Raw genomic sequence first — 15,729 nt, 5'->3', positions numbered from 1 at the left:
AAAAAGGTGAAAGTGCCCCTGGCACAAAGGGCCTGAATGCTGTGAGTTCTACCAGACACTGATCCCAGGAAAAGAGCCACTGGCAGTGGGCCCTTGACTAGCCTACGGGCATGAACGTGCAGGCAGGTTTATGGTGCCCAGGCCTCCGTGCAGCTGGGATCACTGGGCACAGAGCTCCTCAACTGCCCAAACATCATCTGGCCATGCTTATTACTGCTGCCCAATGAAATTTTACGCACCAAGTCCACAGGTGTGATTTCCCCTTCTTTATGAGGGTCGGAATGACATCACTGATGGCCAATAGAAAAGAGCCAATTATGTCCAGGCCATAAAAAGGAATGGGAATTTTTTTTCAACCAAATCAAAACTTCCTTCAGCCTCACGAATGCAAGGGGCCCTCTTTAAGGAAGCCCCCCACCCTAGTCCTGCCTGTGGGCTCTAAACCAAGGGATACGACTGCTTTCCAAATACTCTGGGGCCTAGGGCCAGAGAGGGGCTCCGCCTTTGTTGTTTACCATGGGGCTCGTCTCTTATCACGCTGGCTCCCTAGGGTCATCAGAACAGACCAGGAAACCTTTCCCTCTGAGGCCTGACTGGCTCCCTGCTACTCCATCCAGGGGGAAGTCAGAAAAGATGGGGTACTCCTCAAGTTCCCTTACTACTGCGGCTAAGTAACAACGCAAAGAAAGCCCTCTCCTACTTAGAAAGAAGAGTATGGGAGGAATAAGGGTATAAGAAACAGCCCCCTCAATAAGCATACAGCACAGAGCAAAGGGAGCCCCACCACCTGCAGCCCCACGCTCGGGCTAGGCCCAGACAACCCTGATGGCAAACAGGTGTGACCAGCTCGGCGCCAGCCAAGGCAGGGGACTGGCTCATTAAGGGAACACCACCCTCGCTAATGGGTATGGGCGGGATGAAGCCATTGTTAGCAAGAGCTCAGCTTTGAAGACTGGGTGACACAGAGCTGGGGGGCTCTGCTAGAACTGCTAGGCTTCAGTGGAAGGGGCCAGCAGCATCCATGGAGGTCTGACAAACAGACTGGCAGACACCAAGAGCCAGGACCAGCCAGAGAGCAGGCACCAGTGCTGGCAGAGATCATGGACACTCTTCCTTCTGGGTTTCTTTCTCTGCGAGTCTTAGGGACGTGCAGGTCACTCTCAAGCCTTTAAGAGGAGGAAGTCAGCTGACTCTAAGGGCTATATTTGACCCCTCTCTGCTTCTCTGGAAAGGCTGTGGGACCCGGATCTCGGAGTGATGTAGGCTGTCATTTCTCATACCCAAAAGCACATTATCGCTCACCTGCAAGGGCAAACTGTTTTGTTCCACCTGATATGCAGAAAAGGGGGCGTGTGGAGGTGCAGAGGTGAAGAGCTGGGAGAAAGGCCCTATCTTTTTTAAAGTCATCTCAGAGCACAGAGGCACGGAAGGCGAGCCTGGGGAAAGCGGAAGCGGCACACCCAGCCGACCGGTCAGAGAGGGAGCGCCTGTTGAGGGATCACCTATGAGGGGTGTGGGGCTGGTCTCCATGAAGGGCTCCACTCTTGCTCATTCTGATGCAAACCTTCCCACAGATACTGTCACTGTCACTGGCTGTCCTGCACCTCGGAACGCATCTCCTAGGCTTGTCTCCAAGTCCCACCGAGGCTGAGCCTCAGGAAAGGTCCCCTTCCCCTGGGTCCCAGTCTGGAGTCCCAGTCAGAGCCCCACAGTCAGCACAACACGCGTCTGCATCCAGCTCAGGCAGGCTACTGGAGCCCAGGCAGCACTTCACTGGGGACGCAGCTCTTTGTCTCTCCTGTTCCCGTTTCCCCACCCAGAGGAGATAAACAGACCCCGGGTGATAAACGGCCCACCTTTCATGATCACTTTTCCTCAAGTTGAGGAGAGTAGCTGGTGATGGATGGGTTAGAATTTGGTTATCAGGAAGGGCTGTCAGCCAGAGGTGCCTATCTCCTCCCCCACTACACAGGGCATCATTATGCTGTGGCATCGAGGTAAAATATGAGCAGGGGGAGAGAAGGAAGCAAGGAAGGCTGGGCTTCCTTCCCTGTGTGGGGAGGCCGGCTTCCCACAGAGCCAGCCGAGCTACAGTGAGAGCAGGCATGGGGCTGGGACCTTGGTTATCTGCCCATGACACCTTTTATCTCTGCACAAATTGGTCCTTCTGCCCCCACAGCATCCTCTTAGACAAACAGAGGCAGGCACAATGTGGCACCACCGCAATCACGCAGCAATTTAACCCGAATTAGTGAGAGGGTCAAACCAGGAAATAAGGGTTTCTCATTTCAACAGGTTCCTTAGTCTCTGCTCAGAACCACCACACTGCAGGATGGAGGGGGGAGAGAAAGGAGACTCATAATTGAATTCACTCACTTGGCCTCTGCTGATGTATAAAAAATTAATGCTTGAGCCTCATACTTATCAAAGCTGGCCAGTCTCCATCTCACCTGAGAGACACACCGTGGTAGAAGACACAGCCCAGCCATTCCCGGCCAGGCAAGGACAGGAAGGGAGAGGAAAGCAATGCCTTGTGCCAGCAACGCCTAGAAACCTACAGGATAATGTGTGGGGTGTGGGGGAAGGAGAGGGGCAGCAAGGGTATAGGAGGTGAGCACATCAAAGATGACCCTGGACAGTTCAAAAACACGCTTCAGGGCTTCCCTGGTGGCTCAGTGGTAAAGAATCCGCCTGCCAGTGCAGGAGACATAGGTTCGATCCCTAGTCCGGGAAGATTCCACATGCCATGGAGCAACTAAGCCCATACGCCACAACTACCGAGCCTGTGTTCTGGAATCAGGAACCACAATCACTGAAGCCCAAGCACCCTACAGCCCGTGCTCATAACAAGAGAAACCACTGCAGTGAGCAGCCTGCACACTGCAACTAGAGAGTAGCCCCTGCTGGTGAGCAAAGCACAACCAAAGAAAAGCCCGCACAGCGATGAAGACCCAGGCAAAAACAAACTGAATTAATTAAACAAAACAACAAGAATTCACTTCAGTCTACAAAGAGAAAAGACATTCTGGCTCCACCCTCCACCAGGAGATGGCCAGTAACCCCTCTGTCTGTCTCTCTCACTCACACACACAAACACACACACCCAGCTCTGTGCTGAAAGTAACACTGTTCCTCCCCACCCCGCCCCCGCCCCACACACAGAGCTCCGTGCTGAAAGTTAGTAACCCCGCCCCACACACACACACAGCTCTGTGCTGAAGTGAGTAACCCCTCTCTCTCACAAACACACACACACACACACACACACACACACAGAGCTGTGCTGGAAGTGAGTAACCCCCCCACCTCTCTCTCTCTCTCACACACACACACACAGAGCTGTGCTGAAAGTGAGAAAGCCAAAAGGAGCACACACATGTGCACACACATACACACACACACACACAGCTCTGTGCTGGAAGTGAGTAACCCCTCTCTGTCTCTCACAAACACACACAGAGAGCTGTGCTGAAAGTGAGGAAGCCAACAGAGTACTGACAGCATTGACAGGGCTAAAAAAGCAGGGAGTGGAGGAGGCACTTCTGCTCCCCAATCACATCCCCCACTGCAGACCCTGGAGCTAGAAGGGCCCCTGATGGGAGAAAGGACCATGTCTGTGGTTCTGCCGCACTAGGAGAAAACTTGGTCAAGTGACCATGCGTCCTCGGGCAAGTTATATCACCTCCATGACCCGCTCTGTGAAGGTTAAAGGAGCCAGCCAAGGGAAACATTTCATAAATAAGCACTTACAGAAGGGATCCTGGCTGTAAGGAGGTCAGCTGAGACCAAACCTGCAACTGCCTTTGGAGATGCTTCCAAGCCGCGGGCATTGAGAAGACAGTGCCTTGGTCAGGAAAAGGCTCCTGGAGAAGTTTTCTGGGGATGACAGTCAGGGAAATCCAAAACCACTCAACAGCTGCCAGAATGAATTCCAGGAAGCTTGGGGATGAGGGGAGGACTTGTGGATAAGAAGGCACCTTGGTACTCACTGTCAAATCTAAAAATTCAGCATGCATATAGGAGGCAACAAAAGCCAAGGCTCCAGTTTACGCACAAAGTGGGAGAACTTTCTACCTCAACTGAAACCACATATTTACAGTGTCACTGAGATCCAGGACCCTCAAGGGGCAGAGGCCAAGCGACTGTGATTCCTGGAGATGCAGAGCTTCCAGGACCGCCTAGGAGATAACCATAGCATGAAGCTAATGATCACTCCAGGAGAGACTACTGCGAGGCCATCTCATTTCCAGGGATGGGAGGGCAATGCTGGGGAGCACTCACAAAGATTCAGCTTCAATCCCCTGTGCTCTAACACACACACACACATACACACACTCTCTCTCTCTCCCTGTCCCTCCACTCTTCTCTGCCTGCCCACAGCCCTGGGAGGATGCACTGCCGACTTCTCGGCCCCCTTGGCCCCCACACTTGCCCCCATCCTCTGGGACGGCTGCAGGTTACAATTCCAACCACAGGCTTCAGAAAGATGATACACTTGCCGGAGCCTGCAAAGGGTCAGGAGAGAGTACTGTTTGAAATACCAGCGTGACAGCTGGCTCCTTGTCTGTCTCTTCCTCCCCCACCCCCCTCCCCAAACTTGTCATGGTACAAGAAGTCTATAAGCAGCCCATCAGCTTTAAATATCAGTGTGCGTGAAGCAGGAGCACGGGAGCGAGGGAGCGGGAAGCAGACAGCGTGCGCCTCTGTCGCCACTGCCTGTCAGGGAACACTAATGAATTTCACCACCAGCAGCCATGCCTTAGATGGGGGTGGGGGTGGGGTGGGGAGTTTTCTAGGGAGAACTCTCACAGTATTAAAACATCTCTTCCTAAAGCCCTGTGAATAAATGCCACTGCAGACCCGAGAACTATGCCCGCCACTAAGACTCAGGGCAATGGAGGGAGAGGGCTTGGGTCGAGCCCTGAGGTCTTCCTAAAGAGGAAGGGGAGTGCAAGTGTGAGGCTGGAGCGAGCTAGCTGAGACCCCCAACAGGAGGTGACCACCATCAACCGTATTCATCTCTTAACGGCCTTGGGATGGACAAGAAGAAAAGCCTGGTGCAGGGAGAGAGTACCAGTCAGCCAGACTCACTCCCTCCCTGCTCCACATCCCAGCAACTTCAGCCAGCTCACTTCACTTGAGCCCAGGAGCAAGGGCTCCTAGATTGTTCCAGATCTAGGGGAGGTGGGGTGAGGAAACCGGAGCGCCATCAGTCCCAAGAGGAAGCTACTTTGGCCACGGATGTCAGGAGCCAGAGCTTATTGTGCTCTCCATCTTACAGATGAGGAATGGAGGCGGAGGGAGTAATGTGACTTTCCCAAGATCCTACAGCTAGCAGGCAGTGGAGCCAACACTCAAACCCAGGTCTCTCTCACTTCTAAAGGCCCTGCTCTTTCCACAGTACCACACACCTCTCTGAGGAGGGGCCGACCACTCGCTGGCTCCTGAGTGCCCTCAACTGCCAGGCCCTGCCCTGCCCTGCCCCTCCGCTCCCTCCCCCAGAGACACATGCACCGCTGGCTGGCAGGGGCCACAGCTGCCATGTAGCACAGGGCTGGGCCCCGGGCCAGGGTGAACCCAGCCTGGCAGAGCAAGCCCTGGGCATGAGCCAGACCATCACCTGGGAGTCTCCACGGCTCAGAGGGCATGGCTGCAGGCAGAAGCCTTCCCTCGGGTGCCCTCCGTACAGCTCTGATCAGCAGTGTCTGATCTGGCACTCACCTGCTGTGCAGGGGGCAAATGACATTTAATTTCCTCTTGGGTTCCCTATGGTACAGACTAAAGGCCGTCACCTGCGTCTGGGTCTGGCAGCACAGCTGGAAGTGTTCCCAGACATGCTGCTCTGGAGAGTTCCCAAACAGAAACCAGAACACAGGCGGGTGCAGAGGGACGCCCCGTAGGCCAAGCTGCCCATCCTCCCAGAGAAAACCAACCTCAAATCCCCACAGGCAAGCAGATGTTCCAAAAGCTTCTGTATGTATGTAGTGCACCTCCCTGTGCCACGGCTTTCCGGCCCACTTGCCGCCTATCTCTAGTCCCATTTCTCCCTCGTGGAGCCCATATAAATAACCACACACAGCACACAAGAACCACAGACACCCTGTGGAACATGTAACATGCGCTTCCCCAGTGCCACAAAAACACCACGAAATCAAATACTGTGTATCTTGCCAGCCCCTCTCCAGTGAAAGGATAAGACGGGCACCTCTCCAGAGCCTCTCCTGCTGCTGTTCTTCCAGGGAAAGGGCACGGTGCCCACCTGTGTGGCTGCGAGAAGTGCTGGAGTGGCTGCCAGGACTTGGGCAGGTGGAATGGCAGAGGCCCCAGTAGGCAGCAGGGAGTGGGGTTGGGGGAGGAGGGTGGGCAGGTGCTGGGAGGTTTCCAGCGCACTCTGGTCAGTGTCTCGAATGGTGAGCTATTTGCTTTTTCAGCTCAGGCACTCTGTAGCAGTTTGAGCGGTCTCCAAGATACCTCACTCATCCCTCACTAGAGTCTCCCTCTGGCCTATGGCCATCTTGACCCTTTGCCTGGCCTACAATGCCCTCTGGAGGCTCCACAGAGAGCATCCTGCAAGCATTCGGGATGCGGCAGGCAGCCTGACCTCTGCTTCAAGGACACAGCTGTTCCCCGCACCCCGCTGATCTCCTCTGCCCTGATCCCGGCTCCCCTGACTCCTTTAGAATGTGTAACCTAGCCGACAGAGTCACACTTCTGGTGGGCATTTTCAACTGTGCTCCACGGAGCTCTAGAGTTCTAGGAGGGACATGGAGCTACTTTGTGGACTGGTGAGGGTGGGAAGAGGAAGAATGGGCAGGGTCTTGCCCCAGCTTCAAAAAGAACAGCTCAACTTTTATATATTTGTAATATTGGGCTTTCTTTAACATTTTATTTTTTTTAAAGTTTCCTGCTAAAAATACTACCCATTCGACCTCTACTGTGCTGCTCTGGGTTCATTCACTGTGTATCTTTGTAGTGTTTGTTCTCAGGCTCTACCTTACTTATTGCTTAGCCTACAACTGGTTTTGCACATGCTGCTCCTTCTGTCCCGATCACTGGTGGTCCCCAGAGTTCCCAGCACAGTCCTTACTGGGCCTAGAGCAACTCTCAACAGGGGCTCACTTTAGGCTCCTGCTGGAATATTCTTCCAGGACACACAATGGCTAATGTCTTCAATGGCAGTTTCTAACAGTATTCCTCGGAAGACAAGAGCTGCCATGGGTGGTAACTGACATTTACAGGAAGGTCCCAGCGAAGACGCATGGCACGTGCCACTCTTAAATCACCAACTGCAGCACACCTGCTACCATCATCAATCATCTAAACCAACCAGGGACCAAGGAGGCTTTTGCATCTGGCCAATCTATGGGCAAAATGGAGTATATTCCAATAGGAAATACCACTCATTAGAAGTCTCCAAGCCACAGAAGCAGGACCATTGAAACATAGGATGATGCTCCTCAGCCAAGTACTCAAGGGCCTGCCCTTATAGAGGAGGCGCTCGTGTGCGTGCTCAGTAGTGTCCGACTCTCTGCGACCCCATGGATTGTGCCCGCCAGGAGTCATGAGTCCCACAGCTCTGCTTATCGGACTGGAAATGGGCAAAACCCCTTGGCCCATCAACCAGGCCCACATCCTGGGTCTCCTCCAGCCAGCTCTGGGGAGGCGGCAGCAGGAAGGCAGGGGACCGTGCTCCTCCTCCGTGCTGAAGCCACTTGTTAATAGGCCCCAGATTCCCTCCTCCCCAGGGAAAAGGAGGCAGCAGTGAGCACTCTCCCTCCCTCCACACCCCCTCAGCCCACATCTGCCTCCCAGCAGGGCCAGGGAGGAGAGCCATTAGCGTGTGCCTCAGCAGACAATGGGGAGGAGAAGTCTCCAGAGCAAAGGACAACTGCAGCAATTAGAATGCAGGGAGGTTCAGAAGCTATTTAACTGGGTGACCCTGAGGTCGCTGCATCTGACTCCCATCCCTGGATAAATATTGTATGAGAGGGGAGGGGGGCCAGCGAGGGAGCCAGCGGAGTGCTGCTCCTCCTTCCACTCCTTTCCCCACCCTACACGGCTGCCTCCAGCCACACACACCAAGAACATTATTTACAGCCCTGACAGTCAGAGCAATCACTCTGCTAACCAAGAGGGAATGGACAAAGTCGACTTACCCAAAATTGACTATGGCAATTGAAGAAGAATCCAGGGCTGTGGGGGAAGGGAGCAGAGCCAATACTGAGATGTAAAGTTTCTCCCAGATTATGGGTCCAGCTAGCATGAATACTCTCCATCACACCAAAACCACCAGCAGGTGAAGCTGGTCCCAACTGGTAGACAGTCATCAAAAATGGAGCACCCTTCCACCCTTCCGAGGGCCCCATAACAGAAAAACTCCTGGATCTCATCACTACCCAGGCTGTCGTTGCTCAGTCGCTAAGTTGTGTCCAACTCTTTGCGACCCCATGGACTGTAGCACACCAGGCTTCTCTGCCCTCCACTATCTCCCAGTTTGCTCAAATTCACGTCCGTTGAGTCGGTGACGCTATCTAACCATCCCATCACACCCAGGTGTTCCCTAGCAAAGATGGGGTCCCAGCTACCTGCCCAGAGGAAGCCATATGCCACTTACTTATCCAGCAGGTCCCTTTGCTGACTTAGTGGGTTAAGGCCACGAGCAGGAAAGTCAGACAAAGCAGCAAGGGGTCAGGGTGGGGGAAGAAGAGGAGAGCGTCTGAGCACAGGCTGCGCCTCAGCCCCCACGTGCCGCTCCTCCAGTCCTGCTCTAATGCACCCTGACATGCCTCTGAAGACAGAGAGCTGTTTGCAGTCAGCACCGTGATTTGTTAGTAATTATTTCCATGGTGTCACATTGCTGTCACTCTGTTAACAAAGAGACAGGCTGCCTCGGGCTGCCTGCAAGAAAGAATCGCAGAGAAAAAGGCCTGTCAGGCTCCCGGGACTCTCTGGGCTGGCTGGCTTTCTTCCCCAAACCAACATCCTTGCAGGCTTTGGAAGAAACAGTTTTACAGAACTATCAAGTCTGAGTCGTGTCACCCGTTAGCCAGGGACAGAGAATTTATCCCCCCTGCTCACAGGCGCCCTTCCCAAAGCCCGACAGAGCTAAGCCCCCAGTCTACAGATCATTCAGGCATGGGCCACTCTGCCAGCGGCAGCCTTGGGCTCCCTGGCCCACACTTCCCAGCCCTCTGCTTCCTGACTTCCTCCTCACTGGGGTGTTCACAGCCTCCTCTGCGCTCCCAGGAGCTGATCACAGTGACCAATTTCAGAAGCAGCTGGCATGGATGGTGGTTAGGGAATACACAGTGGAAGGGCATCTTCCCTCCTTGAACCTGCCAAACACCGTTCAGGACCAAAGATGCTCAGGTGCCTGAGCACCTGTGAGGAGATCCTCTCTGAGCTGCCTAGATCAGGACAGAATCTGCACTAAGAGAACTGCTGCTGCTGCTGCTGCTAAGTCGCTTCAGTCGTGTCCGACTCTGTGCGACCCCACAGACGGCAGCCCACCAGGCTCCCCCATCCCTGGGATTCTCCAGGCAATAACACTGGAGTGGGTTGCCATTTTCTTCTCCAATCCATGAAAGTGAAAAGTGAAAGTGAAGTCGCTCAGTCGTGTCTGACTCCTAGCGACCCCATGGACTGCAGCACCCCAGGCCCCTCCATCCATGGGATTTTCCAGGAAAGAGTACTGGAGTGGGGTGCCATTGCCTTCTCCAGAGAGCTGCTGGTGGTTTGCTTTAACACAAAGTAATGTCTACATTACCCTGGCTGGGAATTAGAGGACAGATTGGCGAGCGCTGACAAAACAGAGGTCACTCACCTTACAGGCATGGAAAGTTGGAGATTAATTCTCTCCTCTCACAGAGGGAATCAGACTCCAGGATAGTGGAAGGAGGCGCCAATCTTGAGAAACCCTTTCACTGCCAAGCAGCAGTAGTAGCAGCAAAAAAGGAAGATGAAAGCCCACAAGAGTCTGAGAGAGGCCCTGTCAAGGTGGCAAGGGCCACTGCCACTCAGCTCCTACAGAATCCCAGGGGACAAAGGAGCCTAGACAAGACTCCAAGTCTCCTGGCATCAGCGTCCAAAAGACAGGGCAGTGCTGGCTGCACGCACTGAAATGAAAGCCCCCCGAAGGCAGGACGTTCGAAGTTTTATCTCTTTGTTCACTGCTAAGTCCTCAGTACCTGGAACAGTATAAGACATATCACGGACATTCAATAAATATCTGTTGAAAGAATAAATAAATGGGTGACTAGGGCTCAAAGGCCACTTCCACAGCCCTGGGGTCAGCCTCTATCATTGGGGGTTCAGAAAAGAGGGAAGGCCAGTGCAGACTCCACAAGACACAGGGAAGACCACATGTCTAAGGGGCTGGAATTAGGTTGAAAGGATGAGGGAGATTAGGACAAGCTGACAGGACTAGGCAGGTGCTCGTATTAGATTAAACATTCACATACTCACTTGATAAACATGAACGAAAAGACCAAAAGAAGGTATATAGTCCAACAAAAAAACCAACTGCAGTATAGTAATACAATGGAATCCTACCCAGCAATAAATAGGTTGAACGACCAACGACAATGCGGATGAACCTCTTGTATATTACATTGAGCAAAGGAAGTCAGACTCAAAAGAGTATATCTTGTATGATTCCATGTATATGAAAGCCAAAAAGAAGAAAATGAGCCCAAAGTAACGGAAGTCAGAGTAGTGGTTACCTGGAAGAGGGTAGGCATTACTGACAGCAGAGGGGCACGAGGAAACTTTCTGGGATGATGCAAAAAGTTCACCTTGACTTGGGTGGCACACAGGTGTGTACATGTATAACAATATACTGAGCTGACCATTTCACACTTGTATACTGGATGTACCCTACTGTACCTATTTCATACTTCCATTTCTAAAAAGGTAACATTTTTTTTGGTTTTCCTTTTTCTGGCTGTACCACATGGCATGTGGGATCTTAGTTCCCCAACTAGGGATCAAACCTGAGCCCTCTGTGTTGAAAGTGTGGAGTCTTAACCACTGGACTGCTAGGGAAACCACAATAAAAAAATTTTTTTAAGTTGGGTCTCAAGAGTCACGCGAAAAGTATCTCACCCATACAAAAATATTTTCTAGCATCAACAGTGGAAGTTCAGGAGTTCTCCCTGGAGTTCAGGACACAAGCCCCCCATTTTTCACTCTCTATTTTCCAGAGGACATCACTTCAGTCATGTCCAACTCCATGTGACTCTATGGACTGTAGCCTGCCAGGCTCCTCTGTCCATGGGATTCTCCAGGCAAGAATACTGGCATGGGTTGCCATGCCCGCCTCCAGAGGATCTTCCCAATCCAGGGATTGAACCTGCGTCTCTTACATCTCCTGCATTGGCAGCAGGTTCTTTACCACCAGCACCATCTGGGAAGCCCTTGCCAGAGGACAGAAGGACCCAAACGAATGGCCAAGGCCTGTGAAGGTCCTAAACTTTTCAAAACACAAAGCAGTGCCACCTGAGTCTTAGGGGGAGCCTCTATTCCAGACCACGCAGACTCCACAGAAGTAGAGCTGGCGCCCTGGTCAAGCCATTCCCTGCTGGTTCTGAGGCTCTCTGAAGGAGCCTCTCAGGTTCTTCCACGGAGCACAGAACCAGACTTCCAGACACTGCCCAGAAGAGCCACAGACACAGAAACAATCTGTCTTCCTGACAAGCCAGGCAGAGACCAGCTGATCCACTCCAGCTCTAGGTGACGGTCAAGGTCCGAGTGCCTACGGCCCCTCCTGCCAGCAAGGAGGCGGTAAGACCCTCAAGGATGGTCGAGGGGCACTCTATCCATCAGATGGGAGACCAGACACCTGGCAGCCACACTCACCTCAGGACCAATGAAGCAATAAAGAGTTGTCTAGTCAGCAGCGCCACAGCAGGCTCCCGCCACCAGAAACATCTCAGCGCCTGGCCAGCCACTACATAAACACCTCCGTCTTTTATCAGGGTTTTAACTGAGCAGAACTCCCACTCCAGGGATTCCCACAACCACTGAAGTGCTTAAGACCCTCCGACACCTTCCCAGGGGGAGAGGAGATGAGTCTGCCACTGGAGCCCCACCCTGCAGCCTAGAAATGCCCAGAAACTGGAATACCAGAGGCGCTGTCTGCCCGGGAGGGGCTGTGCCCGCAGACCTGATGGAAGAGCTTCTTTCTCCCCGAGTGTCCCTGCAGGCCGAAGGTCCCTCCAGTCCTTCCCTGGACTCGGGCTGTGAGGGAAGGCTGCAGGCTACATGGCCTGCCAACCCGCAGCTCCAGGACCGCGTGGAGAAGGGTGGGGAGGAGCGCCAGCTGGGAGCCAGAAGCCTGCTTGGACTTCACAGAAACCTGCTCCTGCCCCGAGGCCCACACGTTGGAGATGGGTAATCCTTAGCCAAGCCCATCGTCAGCAGCCCCTTTCCTGCCAGGTCCTGGCCCCAGGACAGGTGCAGGAAGGGGCTTGCCCACATCTGTGAGAAGGCCGGCTCCAGAGGCCAGAGCTCTCAGGTGGAGGCGGGGCACCCCTCGCTCCCCAGCACCCAGGAACCCTGGGCCCGAGGAGTTGTCAGGCTAACGAGGCTACCCCACCACCACTCCATCTGAGCGTGGCAGGCTGCGCCGCACGACTGGCTTCAGGTGGCTCTTCTTTAATTAATGGCATCCCAGGCTCTGCAGGGAGCTTCACCCCACAATGAATGGCCCTCTCTCATTAGAGGCAGGCCTGCCATGATGTATTCAGGGCGAGGGCTAGGATTCATTTCCCTGTCTGTGGGTTGGGGATGGGAGGGAGTGGGGAGGCAGCAGGGAGAGATTTATATCGAGTGACTTGGATTAGCTGCAGCTGAAACATGACCCCATCAACGCAAGCTGCCTTCTTGGGGCTAACCCAATGCACCTCTGCTGACGAGAGGGCTCTAGGGAAGCTAAAGGGAGGGCAGAAGGTCTGGTTCTTGTTCGCTCTGGGCTCAGGCTGCAGCTCAAAGGCCCAGAATTCCTATACAACCTCCAGAAGCCCCTCCCCAGCCCACCCACACACACGGTGTGCAGTGCAAGCCTGGCCTGACTCTGAGCTGATCTCGCCTTACCAAGAGCCTCTTTGTGGCCAGAAAGCTGACCCACGGGCTTCACAGCTATATCAAAGCGCTGACCATGGCAATCAGCTGTTTCTCTTGCTTTCTATGGGAAATACCCTCACTCCCTACCTCAGAGGAGGAGTCCACAACATGGGAAGGCCCCACGTCTGCAGCTGTGTGGGCAGGACCCAAGTATGTGTGGCCATCTCAGACCTCGGGCTACCCAGCACTCAGGAAAAGGCAGGCATCAATCTGACGTGGAAACATGTGGGCAGCACCGCACTGCTCTGACCCCTTAGGCTGAACCCCACCTCCAGGGTGGGGGGATCCTGAGCAACACTTCTTCTCTCCCCCACAGCGATCATGAGACTGAGCAAAGTGGCCTGGGGTCTTCAAGGCAAAAAGGAAAATGTGCCCCATGTTTCCAACGTACTTCTCACAGCCCTGCAGAGGCTGCACTCCGCTAGCCACACAGGTGGTTTTAGGCCATGGAGCTGGGTAGGTTCAGGCTGGCAGCAAACAGCACACAGGCCTAGAAACTTACCCTACAAGTCGCATTAAACTTGCTGTTCAGTTTTGCTTGTGCTTGGGAGAAAAATCCTACTTCAGGGCCTACCTCCATCCTCAGCCCTCTGAGAACGCCCAGTTCACTTAGAGAGATGGAGGGTGGGCCCTCAGCTGCTGCTGCCAGCCAATCAGAAGGCTGCTTTGCAGACCTGCTGTGTCCCAGGGAGGCCAGGGCAGAATGCCTATCATCTGTACACACAGGCTCCGTGTCGTCCACGCTTTCCCCGGCCCTCGTGGTGGAGCATTCATATATCCTTCCTTCCCTACTCAGAAAGAGATGTAGCTCAGTTCCGCTTTGCTAAGCCCTATTTGGCAATGTGTCTAAACACATGCAAACTTAATTAGTTCAGGAGGGGAGCCCAAGCGCTTGCAGTGACAGATAAAAGTATCAGGAAATGAGACAAGTCAGGACTGCCAGGGAGTTCTGACTCAAGCCCCTTCCCCTAACAGGCTGCTAATCAAAGGTGATACAGCTCCATGCCGGGACCAACTGGCAAACCCATGGACAAGGTTCTCACGAGCTTAGAGACACGATGAGATGCCCCACGTGCTTCCAAGGATACTATAGGATAGAGGTTTCCAAAGTAATATTGGCAGTGGTTTCCTTAAAACAGATCTGAGGATTCATTCATTTGAAGATCAGCAAGAAGCCTCTCAGACAGCCCCAAGCCATCCCCCACCACTCCTCCTGGCCAATCACATTCCCAGAGCAAAATGAACACAACGGTCCAGCCCTCCAACCAACGCCAGCCCAGGTACCAGAAGCCTAGGGTGTCAGAGAACATCCCAAGGCTCTGTCACTCAGTGCAAACAAAGGAGAGGAGGAAGGGCATTCCGACCAAGCCCAAAGCCATGCTGGAAGACAGAAGCAGATGGACAGATACCCAAGCGGTCAAACACGCAGCTTCCAGAGTTCAAATCCCTGCTACAAAGTGGCTGTGTGCCCTTGACAACTTACTTACCTCTCAGTGCCCCAGTTTCCTCCCTCATGTGTTAAAAAATAATTTATTTCATAGGATTGCAGTAAGGATTAAATGAGATAACACATAAATAGCACAGCAGGACTCTTGGTATGTAGTAAGTAGTCAATAAATGTTGGCTATTTTTATTATCTGATGTCACTTTTCCAGATCAGTTCTAGCCCATTTGTGTCCTGGGGACACAAATGTCTCAGAGAAAGCCCTTCACATTGCTCCTAGGACCAAGCCCCATCTCCCTCACCCAGGCCCTTGCATCATCTCACCCAGTACCCACCCTGCAGGGCCCAACATCCAGTGCTGGCAGGGGAACCCAGGAGCTTCTTGGCATGAGCAGTGCAGTCCTCTACCCCCTCACACTCAGTCTGGGGCAGGAGGATCTGAGATTTTTTCTTCCATTCCATTCTCCCTGAATCCACTCACTACCACCCGCTGCCATTCTTCCTGGGCAGGGATTCTACAGGCCCACTCCATGCCTTAATTGTCATTTATTCAACACACATTTATTGAACAATTACTACATGTCAGGCATTGTCCTGGGGTTATAATGGTGCACACAATCTAGGGAAAGAGACAGACAAGTCGAGGCAGCTACAACGCAATTTCTTGTAAGAATAAGTACATGTACTCCAGGAACGTACAGGAAGGCACCTAAAAAAAGATATTAGGAGGGATCCTTAGGAACTGGCCAGTTAGAGCACCTGGCTAGGGGTAGGGGGAGCCTGAGTACATAGAGAGCATCAACAGATGAGGCTAGGGAAATAAACAAGAGCCTTGAAACCTTGAATAATCAGTGTGACTTTGCCTAGAGGACAAGGGGAAGCCTTGAAGGGTGTTAAGTGGGTATGATGTAATCTGCTACAATTAGGAGAAAGAAATATAAGAAACAGGACAGCTGGAGAGACCAACAAGCAAGAAGACATTCGTAGGAATCCAAGAAGAATATGGTGACCTGAACTAGGGCAGGGGTAGTGGGTTTGGAAAGAAGGCAACAACTTTGAGAAACCTCTGGGAGAAAGGATCATAGGGTCTGGCAATTAACTGGTTAGGGCTAGAGGAGGGAACCAAGGAAGATTTTCAGTTTTCTGACAGAACTACTGAGTAG

The 15,729-nt window shown here is 53.0% G+C and overlaps 1 protein-coding gene across 13 annotated transcripts in view; it reads right to left on the bottom strand.

The window, feature by feature from the left end:
- ERI3 (ERI1 exoribonuclease family member 3) overlaps positions 1 to 15,729 on the bottom strand; it is a 130,596-nt gene that overhangs the window by 63,792 nt on the left and 51,075 nt on the right. The window contains exon 7 of one of the 13 annotated variants that reach the window (XM_044945098.1): positions 15,106 to 15,275. The exons of the other annotated variants lie outside the window; for them this stretch is intronic. Within the exon in view, the coding sequence (XP_044801033.1) occupies positions 15,167 to 15,275 (109 nt within the window). The 3' untranslated portion in view covers positions 15,106 to 15,166. Of the gene's footprint in view, positions 1 to 15,105; positions 15,276 to 15,729 lie in introns of those variants that run through there. 13 annotated transcript variants of the gene reach the window in all.

This window comes from Bubalus bubalis, chromosome 6, assembly GCF_019923935.1.
Source record: "Bubalus bubalis isolate 160015118507 breed Murrah chromosome 6, NDDB_SH_1, whole genome shotgun sequence".
In the NCBI taxonomy this organism is placed as follows: Eukaryota; Metazoa; Chordata; class Mammalia; order Artiodactyla; family Bovidae; genus Bubalus; species Bubalus bubalis.
The sequence above is the reverse complement of the archived record's forward strand: the minus strand, read 5'-3'. Positions and strand labels throughout refer to the sequence as shown.